Source organism: Hetaerina americana, unplaced genomic scaffold, assembly GCF_022747635.1.
Source record: "Hetaerina americana unplaced genomic scaffold, ioHetAmer1.1.p SCAF_6, whole genome shotgun sequence".
NCBI lineage: Eukaryota > Metazoa > Arthropoda > Insecta > Odonata > Calopterygidae > Hetaerina > Hetaerina americana.
The window spans coordinates 43,640,813-43,657,434 of NW_027287205.1; the positions used below are offsets into that span (position 1 = coordinate 43,640,813).

Below are 16,622 nucleotides of genomic sequence, written 5' to 3' on the forward strand. Positions count from 1 at the left end.
TTACTTATCTGAGGACGTTTAGGGCATATTACAGGCTTCCACTTGCCATAGTATATCAGATTACCAACGTTAAATCAGGGAGATTTATTGTAGAACGGATAGATTTAAAATGTCATTTTTTCCTCGAACCAAAAGAGATCATAATATACATGACAGCAATCGCGTAGGAGATAATTAGAATTGGTAGTGTATATATTGGTTGATATATTGCATGATACTCTTTTTATTTAATAAAGCCATCTTTTTAATAGTTCTACAGCATAATTTGAATATACGTATTCTGTTATTGAATTTTGTTGCATGTAATTACTTCCATTCGTGTAATTAAGGATTTTCGAGTGCATGAAAAAACTAACATTTGTGTAGAGGTAGCATGATTTGGTTTTGCATGTGGTTTTATTCTAATTTAGGGGTGGTAACCTAACACCCCCTGCCACACGCCCTTGTGGCAACTTGCGGGGTATTGTGTGGATGTAGAATGAGAGAAAAAGTGTGGATGTAGAAAAGAAAAGGTTTACTCAGGTATGTGCATATTGCTGCCCAAATAGTTCTGATTTTTTCCATATTACTATGTAAAACTCACCTTTCAGGTCAAAGTAGGTCGTACTCCTTCAAACATCTAGTTTCTTTAAATAATTTTGTGCCATAGCTAATTAAATCCTCAGATTTGCAGATATATCTGAATTTTACTCGACTCTCAGATCAATGTTTAATTTTTTCAATGAAAAAACTTTCGCCAGAAAAACTATAGGTGGAATGGAATCTGACTGCAATTAGTAGGCCCTTTCAATAAAGTGCCAGGATTTCAAACAAAGTTATTAATATCCTAGGGGGTATTAGAGAATAATTAGCTATTATTTAATTACGTTCGGTATTCATTCGTTTAAAAGTGTAGCTGTACTTTAACAGCGTTCTCAGAATTGCTCTTACAATGTATTGCAGATTGTCAAGAAATAATTGAACTAACTTTAAACTGCTGAAATACACTGTATCAGTAAGGATAATATTAATATTATTAGTAAAAATAATATCAAAGTTGAAAATAGCTGCAGAAATAAAACTTAACACTCGTTTGAGCAGAGCATCGCGTTACATTAAAATTAGTAAAAGATAGTAAAATGTTGGCTGTTGTGATAGATTTCACATTTCATAAACCTCAAGGAAGAATAGGGCAGCATGGTTGAGTACAAAAACCTTGGAGATCTGAGGAAAATAGTTTACGGGAAAGATGTTTCTGCTTCACAGAGGTGCTTTATGAATAGAGAAGGATGTATAAAATTTTCGTTGGACCGAAATCGAAAACTTCCTTGATGGAACATCAGGACGATTGTTTCATATAGTGCAAAATTACAGATTGGTCTATGGATTCCTCATCGTGGGAGAAAATCTTACGCAAATAGGTATAATTCTAACAAATATTTTCTTTTCGTCTCTATTCTGTGAAATTCTTTTTTTCAGAAGCAATTCTATTGCATGTCATTATTAGATATGACTATTGTTTTACATATTGCGGAAAATTTTCGATGACGACCACCGAGTCATCCATGAATTGTTTCATTTGCCTTCATGCACGATATGTTATCCTTTTGGAATTGAAGCCTCATGAGCGCTCTACTTATCATCATGTGTCATCTTCATGCTACTACGCAGAAAAGGACCGCATGTTCGAATTTTTTTTTATTCCGAGGAAGCTTGTGCAACCGCAACGGCATGGATTACTCACTTGACAGCTCCTATGGTACGGAGAGGAGGCGTTGTACACGTACGGCGGTGGCGTGTGGAAGTGTATACTCTCCAGCGTGGCTTCGGAGGAAAGTAGAGCTCCAGAGCCGGAGGACATGCTAACGAAGGCATAGTAACCTGGGGAATCAATGATTGTAAAGAGAATAATAATTAGTTAACTGAAATTTTTGAGATGTTCAGGCGTAAATTAATGAACAAAAATACAATTATGCATGGCCCTAAAGTCCTTTTTGAATGATGATAAAAAGTTTGAAAGGCAGGAAGGCAGTGTTTTGGCTAGTTGTTAAACCACTAAGGATCTACCCCGTGATTTCTCTAATCTGAGGGGCAATCTCCGTCCTTGTTTTCCTAAGTTTCAACATTAATCTGCTCTCGGGGAGTGTCTTATAACACAAAAAGCATGATATTAAAATTATTTCATTATTCTGACTTGCCGATATATATATATATATATATATATATATATATATATATATATATATATATATATATATATATACTACATCCATAGAGTGAAAGACGGTGATAAAAACGGGAACTTACGGTAAGGACAATTGATATTTTTCCAAAGAATGTGTCGCTGTTTATGGGGTGGAGTTCTATTTTCAGGATTCGAGCGCGCCATAGTCAACGTCGGCACGTTCCCCCATAGTTTACATAGAGGGGACCCGGAGCGGTCGGTAAATATTCAAATTATCCCGAGGAGAAACCGCAAATACTTGAGACAAGGTCTTGGCATGGTCATGCTGTTCTCGGTGCTTACCCGTCGTGTTGCCGTAGGTGTGGTCCACCGTAGGGCCCGTGCGGTCCTTGGTGGGGCCCGATTCAAGCGTCCACTTGAGCTTCTTGTCACCTACGTTGGCCCATCCACACCATCCTTCTTCGAAGGTACACCGAGCATATGGTGGAACAAGAGCTGAAACGAAGCAAGAAAAAACGGAAATTTAAGAGAAAAAATGATATTTAATTTAAAATTATTCATATATTTTCGTTATATAAAGTGTAAAAATAAAAATCAAATTTGAGAGCGTATTAACTAGAAATAAAGATAAAATAGTTCCTCTTTTCAAAAATACTTTTATAAAAAATGAACAAGGTATCAATTCCATTAAAATGTACTGCCTACGGTAAAAACGACCTTAATAAGAGGAGAAAATTGACGTGGATCTTAAGTAAAGATGAAGGAAATATTACTAAAAATTTTAATCTACCTTTAAAGCCTAGTTTTATATGAGGAGGAATCTAGGTCGTAGATTTTACGGAAAAAACTAACAGAAACTTTGGGGAAGAAGAAAACTGTTGTTGGGAGAAATTCAAAGGAAAGAAAATTGGATGCAAGGTATTTTGACTGGCAATGGAATGTTGAAGATTTTTATAAGGTGATTATTAAACAAAATATTAGAGGCAAGAAAAGAGTAGGCACGATGTTTTTCACTGCATTAAGATGCACTTGCAGGACTAATGTTATTAGGGCCTCCTACCACACGCACAAACGGGTCATTAGTAGGGTCCATTCTGCTGATATTACTATGCTATTACGGAAGACAGTTTTCAATGTTTAGAATCATGTTCACTGATCTTCTATATCATTTGGACTCAGAAATTAAGGACAACATGAATTGTTTGCTCGTATTATTTAAAAATAAACAATAATTTACTTTTTCATTTATTTAATTGTAGAATTCCTTAATTTTTTGGACGAAATGTTCCTTTCCTTGTTGGTTAGCTATCTGAACTGTCTGTTTTCTCACCTTTAATCATTTTGAAGAACATGAGCAGAGACGTGTTAATTATCCATGCGAGGACGTGGTCGTATAATTTTTCATTTCTTATGAAATGGATAAGATAGGCTAGGTATAGTACACTAGAGTGTTGCTTATGTGTGCCGCTATGTTAGCGGAAAAATGACAGAGCAATGCTGTTACCGTCGCCAACTTACCACAGTATTCAAGGGTTTCATCCTCTGCGTAGCGACAGTCAGGCTCTAGGTCACACACGTGGCTCCGATCCAAGCAGTGACGGTCAGAGGGGCATCGGAATTGCGTCACACCCGTACATCCGTTGTCTTCAGGTTCCTCTGAAATAAGGTAGCACGAAAAAGACACACTTTAGTGTGGTCAGAGTTGGAAAGGATAGAGCTGACAGGAACATTACGGCGCCTATCGAACTTGAAATCACCAAACAAAGAGTCAGATGAAGCCCATATGCTTCCCGGTGTGTAAAGATTTTATCCCGAACAGAGCTGTTAGGATTTTCGTGAAAATTCTTAAATAATACAGTATTTTGGTTTGAGGAAGTGTTTTAGCTAAACTCTTCGTGTAAATTCATCAGGATGTCAAAACTACCTTAGGATAGCGGTTTTGACACTGCTTTCAAAATGTATACGCAACATTGGAACCTAGGTTTCAGTTTGTATATCTGGTTCGTATACTTGGCTAACATCGGTTCGGCATCGTAATGCGTGTATGATGCATGTGCTTTTCGGTAATTTTTATTTCTCATTTCTAAATCGTGCCGATCAACCGATGCCCAAAAGTGAAATGTCATATAATGGAATACAACGTTTGCTGAAAAATGTTAAGCCTGCTAAATCTTCCAGGCCAGATGAAATATTCGCTCGTATATTTAAGGATCTAACTTCGGAAATTCCGTTGTATCCAGAAAAATATGTAAGAAGACGCTGGTAGATCACAAGGTTCGCAGAGATTGGAAAACGGCTAACGTATTACCATTATTTAAAAACGGAAACATGGAGGAACCGAGCAATGACTGACCCGCACCTCGATTTCATGCAAGGCTAAGGAATATATATCGTAGTTGTTAATTCGATCGTGAGACACCTCGATAATCAGGAGTTAATAATGAAATATCAGCACGGTTTCCGAAAAGGTAGATCCTGCAAGACAAAACTTAAGGTTTTTGTTCATGATATTCTTACTTTGGGGGAGAGCAATGTTCCAGTGGTTGCGGTTTTTCTAGGTTTTAAGAAAGCCTTCGACAAAGTACCTCATAGTAGACTACTCACAAAGTTAAAACCATATAGCATAAATAAAAATATCCGAGGTTGAATTGAAGATTTTTTTGATGGTCAGGTACAAAGAGTGGTCATAGCTAGAGTTAGCTCAAATGCCATAGAAGTTACTTCAGGCGTTCCCCAAGGAAGTGTTATCGGACCTCTTTTATTCCTACTTTACGTTAACGACATTGACTCCGTAGGAAGATAAGTTTATATGCTGGCGGTGCACTGGTTTACCGTGATATCCAAATATATCGTGTAATCCTGAGGACACAGCAGCTTTATCAGAGAGTCTTGATGCTATGCAACGCTGGACTTTAGAACTGGACTTTAAAAAGTGCGTGGTCATAAATTTTTGTAAAAGAACAGTATCCATCCAAACACCTACTGCATTTTAGACACCGGAATGAAATAAGAAGACTTAATTAATGCCTAGGCGTTACCCTCACTCACGATCTCTCCTCGGTGAAACATATACGGGGAATATATGGACAAGCTGACCAAAAATTACAGTTTATTAGAAGAGTACTAGGTAAATGTGATAAAAAAGTCAAAGAGAAATGTTATCTGTCGCTGGTTAGGCCTCATTTAGAATATGCTGCAAGTATATGGGATCCTCACAAAGTTGGATTGAATGCCGAATTCGATCGCGAGCAGCGTAGAGGAGCTAGAGTTGTAAAACGTTGTTATGATGAACTTAGTAGCGTAGCCCATTATTGGAGTAGCTAGGCTGGGAATCACTCAAGAGTGAAGGTTATATTACAGATTGAAGCTCTTGCATTAATTGGAAGAAGTTCTCTTTAGCAGTTATGTTGTACGATAAATGTATTATTACCCCATCATGCTACGGTAGGAAAGATCATGTTAATAAAGTTAGAGAGATTCAGTGCACAACAGATAGATTCAAGATGTCATTTTTCCACGAACGATAAGGGATCACAATGACTTTGCCCGAACGCGGTAGGTTCATATTCGGGTCAAAATTAATCTGGTGTGTATTTATCCCCTGCCATACACCCTAGCGGTGGCTTGGAGGGTACATAAATTAAAAAAACAATCTTCAGATACACTAAGTGAAGTGTACCTGAGGATGGTTTTGTGGACCGTAACGCGTCGTAAGTAACCAATAAACCTGTTAAAAAGTGCAAAATTGTTTTCAACATACGGACGAACTTCCACTGCATCTCGTCTGAATCTGTTGAATGCATTCAAAAGTAAGTAATACTTGTTAATATACCATTTAAAACTTGCCTTGTGATTTTGATGATTGAATATACTATTTTAGATGCGAAAAAGCGATTTAACTAGTTGTCCGTATGAATATTAACTTAAAGGCGATTAGCGTTTCCTAAACGAATTCTTACGTATCCATTTCTGAGTAGTCAATAAATGTATACTAGACTTCATTATTGAGCTACCACAGTGAGAAGTATTGAAAAAATAAATAAATATTCGGTCTTTCCTTGGGTTATCAAGAATTATAATAGTAAAAAATCGTAGTCACAGTCAAAAATTTTAAAAATCTCGTACAAAAGAGGGCAAGATGAAACGCTGCGTAGACATCTAGTACATTCGTATGTCCATGTGCTTGTTCATGCTAGTTGCTAGCATTAGTATTTTCGTGTGTGTAAGTTAGAATAAATTTTACATGAATATAAATGTCTGTGTGGATGCACATTATCATGTTTTTTTATTGTTTTGCATGTATTTTTATTCAATTTTATGAGTGGTGTACTAACACCCCTCCGCCACACGACCTTGCAGCGGCTGGCTGGGCAATGTGTACATGTATAAATACTGTAAGAAAACACACATAAAAGATATCTTTAAACATCAATAAATATGCAAGTCTGGACAACAAAGTTTGAAGGATTGGAAAAGGTTGCAGTTATTTAATTAGCGGTGGGGTCTAATGGATAAACTTTCAACAAGCCCAGAAAACTTTCTTCGAGAAGTATGGTCTTTCCACGAAAAAATATTTCATTCTTAAAATAGGACACTAAAAACGTAAAATACCTGTATTCCTCCATAGAAACCGGATTTGGATTTAGCAGTAGATTGCCTGGGGTTATATTGTTAGAAGTAGGGATAAGATCAGCGGTATCTTGTTAAAGACTGTTTCAAGGGGAAAAAATAATGAGAAGAGATACTGAGAAAGACTCCGAGTGCGATAAATAATCAACGGCAAACCTTTTCGTGAAGATTTATGTAAAAATGAAGGGACAGTCCAATAGGAAAATTGAGTAGAAATACGGTACGAAAAACCAACTTTTGAATCCCAGATCATTGATGAGAAGCACATTAGTCGTTTTGCCACCGTTTTCCCTTCAATTGCCCATGAATGTAAAATAAAATTTTCAACGGTCAAATGTTGACTTTCTGTTGGAATAATACCTAATTTTTATCTGTTACCCAGCAATGAAGAATCCTTTATTTTTTCCTTGTGCACGGAACACCTCCAAGGAGTAAACGGAGCTAGAACGTAGAAGTGAAAATCAAGAGTAAAATACGTTTTCCGAAAAGTAAAACTCCAAGCGTTGTGGAAATACTTTCATCTATGATCATCGCTATGTCAATTAGGTGTCAACTAAATTGTAGCTGAAAAAATGGAACATAATTTCATTATTTTTATTCAAGAAATAAAGTCCAATTACAGCAAAAAATGTTTAGAAAATTAATAATAATGAAATATGTCTTTAATCTTCAAAACTAAGCGTAAAATGCAAAAATATTCTAAGAAATATATACACCAAATAGACAAAATATAAAAAGTCTTACGAATGTATCAATTAAGAAAATATTCGGATCTTTAAATCTAAAATCGAATTTTTACAAAACCGTTTGAATTGAAATGGAAGAGGTGTGTTTGGTATTTGAAATTATTATTGATTTAGTTATGATAAATACTGAGAATTAATCGGTTGTTCTGTCCATTACAAGCCTATCTTTACCAGTAGATTACCTATAATAATAGTATACTATAAATTTCATGTTTTATGATAATGAAAACAAATTTCAAGTCTTGAATAATTTCCGAAGTTTGTTTGCACGGTGTAATTATAATTATAGTTCTGACCAAGTTGGCTCTTTGCATGACCATCTCATTTATCATGCTGATGCTATAAAATGGCACCACACAGCTATAAAATGGAATGGTTCCGAAATAATTCATCAACTAAAAGACTTACGTTAGTAACTCGGAATGGAAAGGACGAAGGGTAGGATGTAGGGGAGGGAGGCAATCTAATGAAATGGATTGGCGTTTGCTAATTCCACGGAATGCGTCAACCTGAGCCGAGAGCATGAATGTGCGGGAGTAAAACATGCCAGCCATTTGTTGGTCACTGGTGCGGAAAGGGGTCAGAAGGAGTTTAAAGTCATTCCTCCTCGAGCACTTACCCAAACGAATCTTCTTCTTAAAGGGAAGCGGTCCGCACAACTGTATAATTGTCCGTTTTGGCTTTTTAAAGGAATGAAGATGTCCAGGACCGCAGACTGCTGTGATTTCTCCCTGTTTTATGTCTAATACTGCTTCTTAATTCTTCTGTTTGTTTGTGTAAATTGTATTTGGGCGAATATTTCTGTAATGATTCCATAATGCAATGATTTTCTCTTCATTTTCAATTCAAAAAGGACTATATGCACGTACGTGTATGTTATTTGAAACAAAACATAATACCATTGTGATTAATTCGCTGAGTGAATAGAATATTTGATGTGTAATGATCTGGAATTAGTGGTTTATTCTGCTATTCGCTATTTATGTTTATTCACTACCGAAGCGGAGTTTGTATCATGCACGCAAAAAAATGTCCTTCTGTTCCTCACAAAGTTTGATTCGCCTCTATTTGTTGAATTCCCAAAGCTTTGGGCACAAAACTCTGTATTTTAAAAAAATGCGTAGCGTTGTCACAGAACTCTTAGAAGCTCGTATATCCATCAACCCGGTACGTGAGAATTAAGGTCCTTTAATCGATGGTTGGTATTGTGTATCGCCCTTAGCAAGGGGAAGAATTTATCACTCTAACGGGTGGTTCAACTTGAAGGCTTTTTCCATGCAACGCGTTGTCGTTCGCTAATAAGAAAACTCCGTTTAGCTTGTTTCTCTCAGCCTTCCTACGCCCTGGTACTTGCCTGTCTACTTAACAGCCCCTTCCGAGGGAAAATGAAAAGGGGCGGGAATTTGGGGGTTGTAACGAATCCCAGCCTCTCTCGCTCCTGGGGCGCCAATTAAATGAACTCCTTAAGTTCAGCGACAGCCTGAGTAAGGCTCCAACGTCTCCCTGTTACGATCAGGAACAGAATCAGTGTTTGCAATACCCCATCTGATAGTTTAATGATAACATCCACCGGCTTTAGCTTCATTTTAATGATAAAGAGGTCTACTTCGTCCACATTCGGACAATTGGGTAACATTAGGATTTTGTCTCTCCTTTATATGCATACGTAATTAAATCACATCATGGAATAATTAAAATCGTTATCTTTATAAATCGATAAATATTATCCACTCAAATCAAATAAGATTATTAGCAGTTAAGACGCACCTCCCGCCTCTTATACAATATTCTGAGAATTAAAATGGCGTCCCAATGCACATGTAGCTAATAAGAACTATCTTACTTAATCCCGGTGATAGATTTGACACAGCAATTCATATAGATTATTATGTACGGATCCAATCTCTATTTCATTTCTGGAATCTTAAGCAAGTTTTGGAAAACAAGTACCGGTCAATCCTATCTTACAGTAACAATTCCTTCCACTACATTACTACACCCTAGAACTGTTTATCGTAGTATAATTTGTTTTTCTCAAATTATGGCTATGTTACGGGGTTACTTATGTAAAAATGATATAAAACCACCGCAGAAACAACTCAATAGTTAATTTTATGGGTAAGAATAGAGGTCACCCAGTGCTAAGCCCAACAGTGAGGAAATTTCCACATTAGGGTAGGGGCGGGGAGTTCCTTTCTCTATGCCGGCTTTGCCCAGGAAGTTCTGGTGTCCGTAAATCAGACAGCTTGGGCGCAGCTGAGGGTGCCCGGAGGCGTCACCCGAAAACGAACCCGGAACCTCCGTCCAGTAGTCTAGCTCTCCACCTGCTGGACTCCAATTCCCTCATCAAAATAATATTGCAATTTAAATTACCCTAGTTTTCAATGGAAAACACCTTTACATTAAATTATAGAATGAAAAAAATATTTTTTAAGCTAACGTGTTATTAGTTGGGAATATCCAATTAATCTTGCCACAATAAGTACCTTCGAATGTCAACGTTTGCGTTTCTGCAGCTTTGGGGTCACGATTCTCCCCGCAGAAATCATCCTTTAGATTCTGCTGCCTTGCTATCTATGACTTACCCTCTTTCTGGTAATAATCCTTCCACAAATTTGTTTTGGATGCGCGCAAGACACGCAAATCAAGAAGCGACACGGAATCGAGTGCCTTTTGAAAGCACACTCGCAGATGAGAAAAACTCAGGGGCTCGGAGGCACACGCAGGACGGCAGTAACGACCGGCTCCCCCTTGCTCCTATACGGTACATCCGTCGACGATCAAATTCGAAATTTTCTAGACCCTCCGCTCCGTCTCATTATTCTTCAACAAGGGGGAGCCGAGGAAACGGTTCGGGCTACTAAGGGGGAGCAGGGATGGGCGTAAGAGTGGTTGAGGATGCGGGTGGAAAGAGAGGCTGGGGCAAGCATTTCAACCAAAAGAGGCAAAAAAAAAGAGGGAAGACCCCCCCTCACATCTCGACTAATGCATTCTCTTCATAATGGTAACGAGGTCATCCCAAAAATGGAGAAAGAGGGAGGATGGAAAGTTCCGAGGGAGACGGTATCGCTACGGAGTCTCGAGAGTGCAAGCCGAATGAGATCGCAATTTGCGTCTCTCTGCCCCCCCCCCTCTGCCAATTAGCGCGACAAAAGTGTAGTCCTGGAGTCAGAAAGACCATGCTTTTTTTCTTATTTTACTCGATTTGCAGAAAACACTGCTGCTGACACCATCCTGTTCTGTTGGGGCAAAAATTACATGCCATTAAGAGATTCAATGGCATATCATGTAGCCCTGTTCAATCTTTTACAATTGAATCCCAGTTATTCAACCAATGACACGGGTAGAATAGGCGAATGGTTTACTAATTCGAAAATAAAACCCAAGGACGTGAGTTGAATTCAATGTGATCCCTGAGTTTCACTGGAAGCAAACCTGAAAGCATATGTGTGGAGTTTTCCACTCTACATGTAAAAACATGTTCCATTGGAGAAAAAACCCAAAGAAAAATAGAACGCTTCACATGATGGTACTGAAGCCAATATAGAGCAAAGGAAAGGAAAACTTGATGTATTTGGTTTTGGACATGACTATTCTAGCCGAGTGAGGGAGGGCCCGCAAAGAGGGGAATGGGAAGAAAAGGAAATGGTAATGATTGTTACTAACATGTATTACCTGTACTTACTTGGAGAGATAATTGCTTGAATAGAATGCCCTTGACCTAAATATGTTGATCTGTCCGTTTCATTATCGGCGTCATAATAAATCATTAATTATTCCCTACTAAATATCCCGTCATTTATATATGACGTGAACTCCTTCTATTTTCCTGAATGTACGAATATTTTCTGATTAATTAACGTTTTCAACTATTTAATCTGCCAATGAAGCAGCCGTTGATAAATCTGCACGAAATTTATTCATTCACCTTTTCAAAAGAGGCTTGAGAATAATTAGATACATTTCATTCAAGAGAGCTGTTAAAGACATTAAAAATAATTAATGACATTAAAATCAAATCGGCAGAAGAGTGGTGCGCAATTTATATTCAGTGAGAGCTTCGATTGGTTTTGGTATGTCAGAATAATAAAAAAGAAGCTTCAAACTGAATATCTTAAAATACTCAAAATGGGAAAATCGTGACAGACGGCATAAACAACAATTTAAAACTAAGATTTTCCGAAAACCCAGCACCAAAAATACTGGTGCACAAAACGACTCTTCCAACCCAACTAAAGAGCGGAACATTATTTCCCCAGGAAGGAAAACAAAATAAAAGAAAAAAGGAAAACAGCTCCAAAATGTAAAACCGAATAAGATACGGGGAAAATACAATTAGAATGCCAAAAAAATTGAGGACCACGCCTTGCTTAAAAACCGAATATTACAACTTGATACAAGAAAGTTAATTAGCGACTGGGATCCACCTCGTCTTATCCCTCTTTACAAATGGGATGATTAAGAGGACCCCCGTAATTACAGACCAATTTCTTAAGCGTCGATGTGCTGTAAAAACTTTAAAAAATATTTGTTAGGTATAAGGCCTTTCTCGATGGTAGTAATAGGTATACCAGTATTCTAACCGTAACCAGCAATGGTTTAGATAGAGCACATAATGTGAAACACAACTTCGTCTTTTTGTTTATGATAAAGTGAAATCGGGTAAGGGAATACTTTATTTTTAGATTTTAAGAAATTCTAAGATTAGTTAACTCAGGAGAAGTTTACACGAAATCTAAGGTATAATTGTTTTCCCGAGAAAGTGACTAGCTGAATTAGGGATTTATTATCTAACCATGAACAAAAAGTAGTTTTCAACGGGTTGAGTTTGTTAGAGGAAGACGCAACTTCAGAAGCGCCGGAGGGTAATGTTATGGGGATCCTGCTATTATTTTAATGTATTGACAACCTAAGCTATCACATTAGCAACAATCTCAGATTATTGGCTGGCGACGAAGTTATTAGATGGGAATTAAGGACTCTGCTGCCCTCAAGCTATTTAGACCAGATATCGGAGAGCTGTAAAGAATGGTAGTTTGAATTAAATATCAGTAAATGTGCAGCACTGAAGTTTTCGAATAAACGCTGAACAAGAAATAATTTAAAATCTAGGCAACTTGAGCTCTATGGCCTCTTAAATTAACAAAATAAAATTAGAACTCCTATAGCCGTAATAAGCTTATTACTTACTCTTACTATTACTTACTACACTTATTAACTAAACTATAGGAGTTTTCATTTGATTTCGTAAAGTCATTATTGATCAAATAAATGGAATTGAGTTAAGAATTTTCATAAAAGCCAAATATTTGACTGCAATACTAACCTCAAACCTGTTACGCGGTATAAGCCATTGAAGAATGTGCGGGTTTGGCCTAAAAACTATATGAGATCCATGGGAGTAAACTTTAATTAAGGACTTAGATAAGGTTTAGAAAAATCCGCTAGAAATGTTAATAAGTGCTGCAAGAAGAGAGTAAGCGGCACGAGAAACAAGAAGGAGTAAGGTAACAAGAGTACAAGAGCCTCTGGGTCCTCGAAGAGTAATGGTTAGACTTACAATTTAACGAAGATACAGGGAGCATGAGTAATATTGCGACATCGAAGGAATTATTATGAATCCAAATTAAGAGTACATCAGTACATTTAACCATCGGGATAAAATTAGAGGAATGAACACCGTCAAAAAATAATTCAAATAGTCGTTCTTCCCTCTCAGAGGTTCTAAGCGTTGACACGTAGTTAGAGCAATCACGTTAATAAAAATGATGATAAATCAAATACATTTCTATGTTTGTACAATAGATATTATGTTATTGAATTAAAATCCTTTTCGCGTATTATTAGCTAATTACATATTTCCAAGATATATGTTAGGACATTCTTATTAACAAAGTTTTGTTCAAATTGTTAAGTGAAAAGAAGAAAAAAACTTACTGTTAAGCAATATTTTCAAAAAGTGACAGCTCATCAGCATAAGATAAATTTTTAGAAGGCTAAAGGAATAGCACGGATGGGAATGCACTAACCTGGAAAGCAGCTGGTGAGTTTTATGTTATCGATGGCGAAGTGAGCAGGTATCCTCCCACCAGAGATGATTTCCAGCATCACGTGGAATTCTTGGCTTATCCTTCCCAAAAGGCAGTTGTGTCTCTCCCACCTGAGTGCGATTTGTGATGAAAATAGAAAGAACTTTGTAGATGAATGGTGCCGCAGAATATTAAAATCAAAGAACGTGCATTTTGTCTTTCAAATTATTATTTGATAGAAAAAGTTGAAGCATATTTCACAGTTAAAGATAATTTAAGAATCTTCTTCTGGAATAATAATATATAAGGTTTATGAAACTCTCCAACAAAAAACTCTAACCAATTAATATCTAGTGTGGCCACATCCGAGAATTACTGAATAAAAGAGAATCATTTTCAATCTCCCAGGACTCTCAGAACCCAATGAGGTATAATAAAAAATAATTTAAGTTATTACTTATTACTTTAAATTTACTATAGACGAATCTTCTCTAAATCATAAATTATCATTAGATGGGCAAAATTAAAAAAGATTAAGATTGGTGATAATCGTAAAAAAGCAATGAAGAAAATGAAAATTTACCTAGTCAAATTTAAAGCCTAAAAATCTAACTATTCAAATACAGAATAATCAAATTAGGATAATATTCATCGCGAGAAAATCCATTCATTGTCTTGTATGAATTAACCAAGTTTGTTGTCGAAAACCTTCCCGCACGACCGTTTTAGAATGCTCGCTACAGTATTGCTTGCTCTGCTTTGTCTGGTTTTAAGTTCCCCCTTCCAACCTTCGTCTTTCTCTGTGAGGGGACCCTCCCACTACATGCAGCGTTGAGTCACATTCCATACCTGTCTCCTCAGGGAGGAGATCATTGTATGTTGCATGTCCATGTGGTAGTGAAATTTCGCCTTCTTACTTTTCAAATCTAGCTTGCACGTTATTGGCTAAATATTTACTGCATTGGATGAATGGTGCAATTCTTTGTAAGTTGACAGTATATGTATTTGCATGCGTGTAACTTGAAAGGGTTTTTGAATGTATTCATACGCCATTGTGGGTGTAGGTTTGTATGGATATGTTGATTTTGCATGTGGTTTTGTTTTCTTATACGGTCGGTGACCTAACACTTCCTGCCACACGCCCTTGCAGCGGCTTAAGGGATATTATGTAGGTGTAGATTAACCACAAGTAACGAATGAATGGTACTATGCAACAAATCATTTAACTCCTTTAAAATTTTAAGGCCTTACTGAATCCAATAAATTTTCAATAGTTTAATTAACATTACTCAAGGTCTGTATAGGTAAAACATTTCTTTATTGGGTATGCTTACCACTACATTGTTGCAACCATAAATTTAACTGATATAAAGGTAGAAAAATGTAGAAAATGCGAATCATTCTTGCCAAAAATCTGAATATCATGCAATGACATAGTAAACTATATAATTTATTTCTAATATCCTTACGTTGCTTTGTCATTCCCTGGCTTTTCTGCGACGACCCATGATGTGTGATTTCCCGTCTCGATTACCACCTGCAAACAAAGAACAAGTATGAGACTATATCTACAATATATTTGTATAAATAGGGAAGCAATAATTATGAAGCACTATGCTCACTCACTCTGAATATGAACAGATCTCTAGCATTAGAGCGATTCATTACAAAGCTTGTGGTGGCTTAGGGAAAGTAATACACCAAATAAGTTTAAACACAAAAAATTACATGGGTTTAAATACATCCCTTCAACTAAAATGAACATATTTACAATGAAAATAACTAAATATTTCAAGCTAGTTGTACATTTTATAAAAGTTCCATTAATTATTTCCAATGAAATATTTAGTTGGGCTTGATAAAAATGAAAGAGAAGTAGGGATTTTGCATTGTTTTTAGAAAAAATGTCTTCTTCTAGAACTCCAAAATGGCCGAATGAATTAATTCAAGGTGGAATGCAGCTTGGTTAATTATAGAGACCAGTTTAGTGGCTATGGTTTTGTCCCCATATCATACCATAATTTGTTAATTACTACTGGCACCCCCTTACTGATGCCCCCAACTACCTGAATCCCTAACTTTCCTTACCCTCTCCCTATCCTTGAGCCTCGAATTTTTCGTCTTATCTCCTGTTGTAACCCGAGTAACAGAAAATTCATTTTGCTTGCTAATTTACTCAAGACTCTACTCTTTATTGCCTATGATTCTATATGGAACTATGGGTAAATGTGTATAACCTGTGCATCAATCCGTATTATTTTGAACACATTCATCCCCTACTCCAAGGAATATACAAGTATCTGCCAGTATCTGCCCCATGCCAAGCTTATGACACTCTTCGGGAATGCTTCTGCTTGTCTCTTAAATTTATTTCATTATCGCCGCCATGGTGGCGGTGGGGTACTGTCTCCAGCTGCCAATCCAGCAGTTGCAAGTTCGGTTCCCACCTAGGTGGGTTTTTCTCCCCTTAGAGTTTGGGAACTTTTGATTATAATTGCTGTTATTTTTAAGTAAAAAATTAGATTCGAAGGCCAAAAAATTCGGATAAATGATGAATAAATAAGCAAATTTTCAATCCTGCTCGACATTTCCCAAGTACATGAGGCCTTCAAACATTCTTGCTCGTTCCTAGTAGCATTATGTCTCTCGTAAGTCACTTTTTCATGCTCTTTGATAGGACAAACTCATTCTCTTTGACGCTTAATTTCATACCTTAAATTTTCATTGTCTTCCAATTTGCCCAATTTCCCTTCTCCTCCTAAGAAGATTGCATCAGTACCTATTCGAATAAATGGTGTAAACAGATGAAATATTTGAGAATATGTTTTGACTTCCTTATGTGTGGAAAATTACGACGAGAATGATATTTCAAAGAGTGGAGGAGAAAGCCGATGTGTACTTCCAGTGAGGACCAATTAGAATTAATAAGACGTAAATGAACAAGAGATATTCTTGCTCTCAGACTCAACACAGGGAAGGGGACTCGGAAGAGCCAACAGACTATATTGAATTTGTTGATCTTGAGCTTTGTGACAATATGAACTGGCATTTAAT

General features: G+C 36.8%; 1 protein-coding gene across 1 annotated transcript in view; it reads right to left on the reverse strand.

Annotated features, from left to right (window-relative positions):
* LOC139695324 (tyrosine-protein kinase receptor-like) overlaps positions 1-16,622 on the reverse strand; it is a 443,472-nt gene that overhangs the window by 171,473 nt on the left and 255,377 nt on the right. Inside the window, exons 3-7 of the mRNA XM_071594031.1 lie at positions 15,038-15,105; positions 13,569-13,699; positions 3,683-3,820; positions 2,507-2,659; positions 1,724-1,860 (exon numbers count right to left, since the gene is read on the reverse strand). Of these exons, the coding sequence (XP_071450132.1) occupies positions 1,724-1,860; positions 2,507-2,659; positions 3,683-3,820; positions 13,569-13,699; positions 15,038-15,105 (627 nt within the window). The remainder of the gene's footprint in view (positions 1-1,723; positions 1,861-2,506; positions 2,660-3,682; positions 3,821-13,568; positions 13,700-15,037; positions 15,106-16,622) is intronic.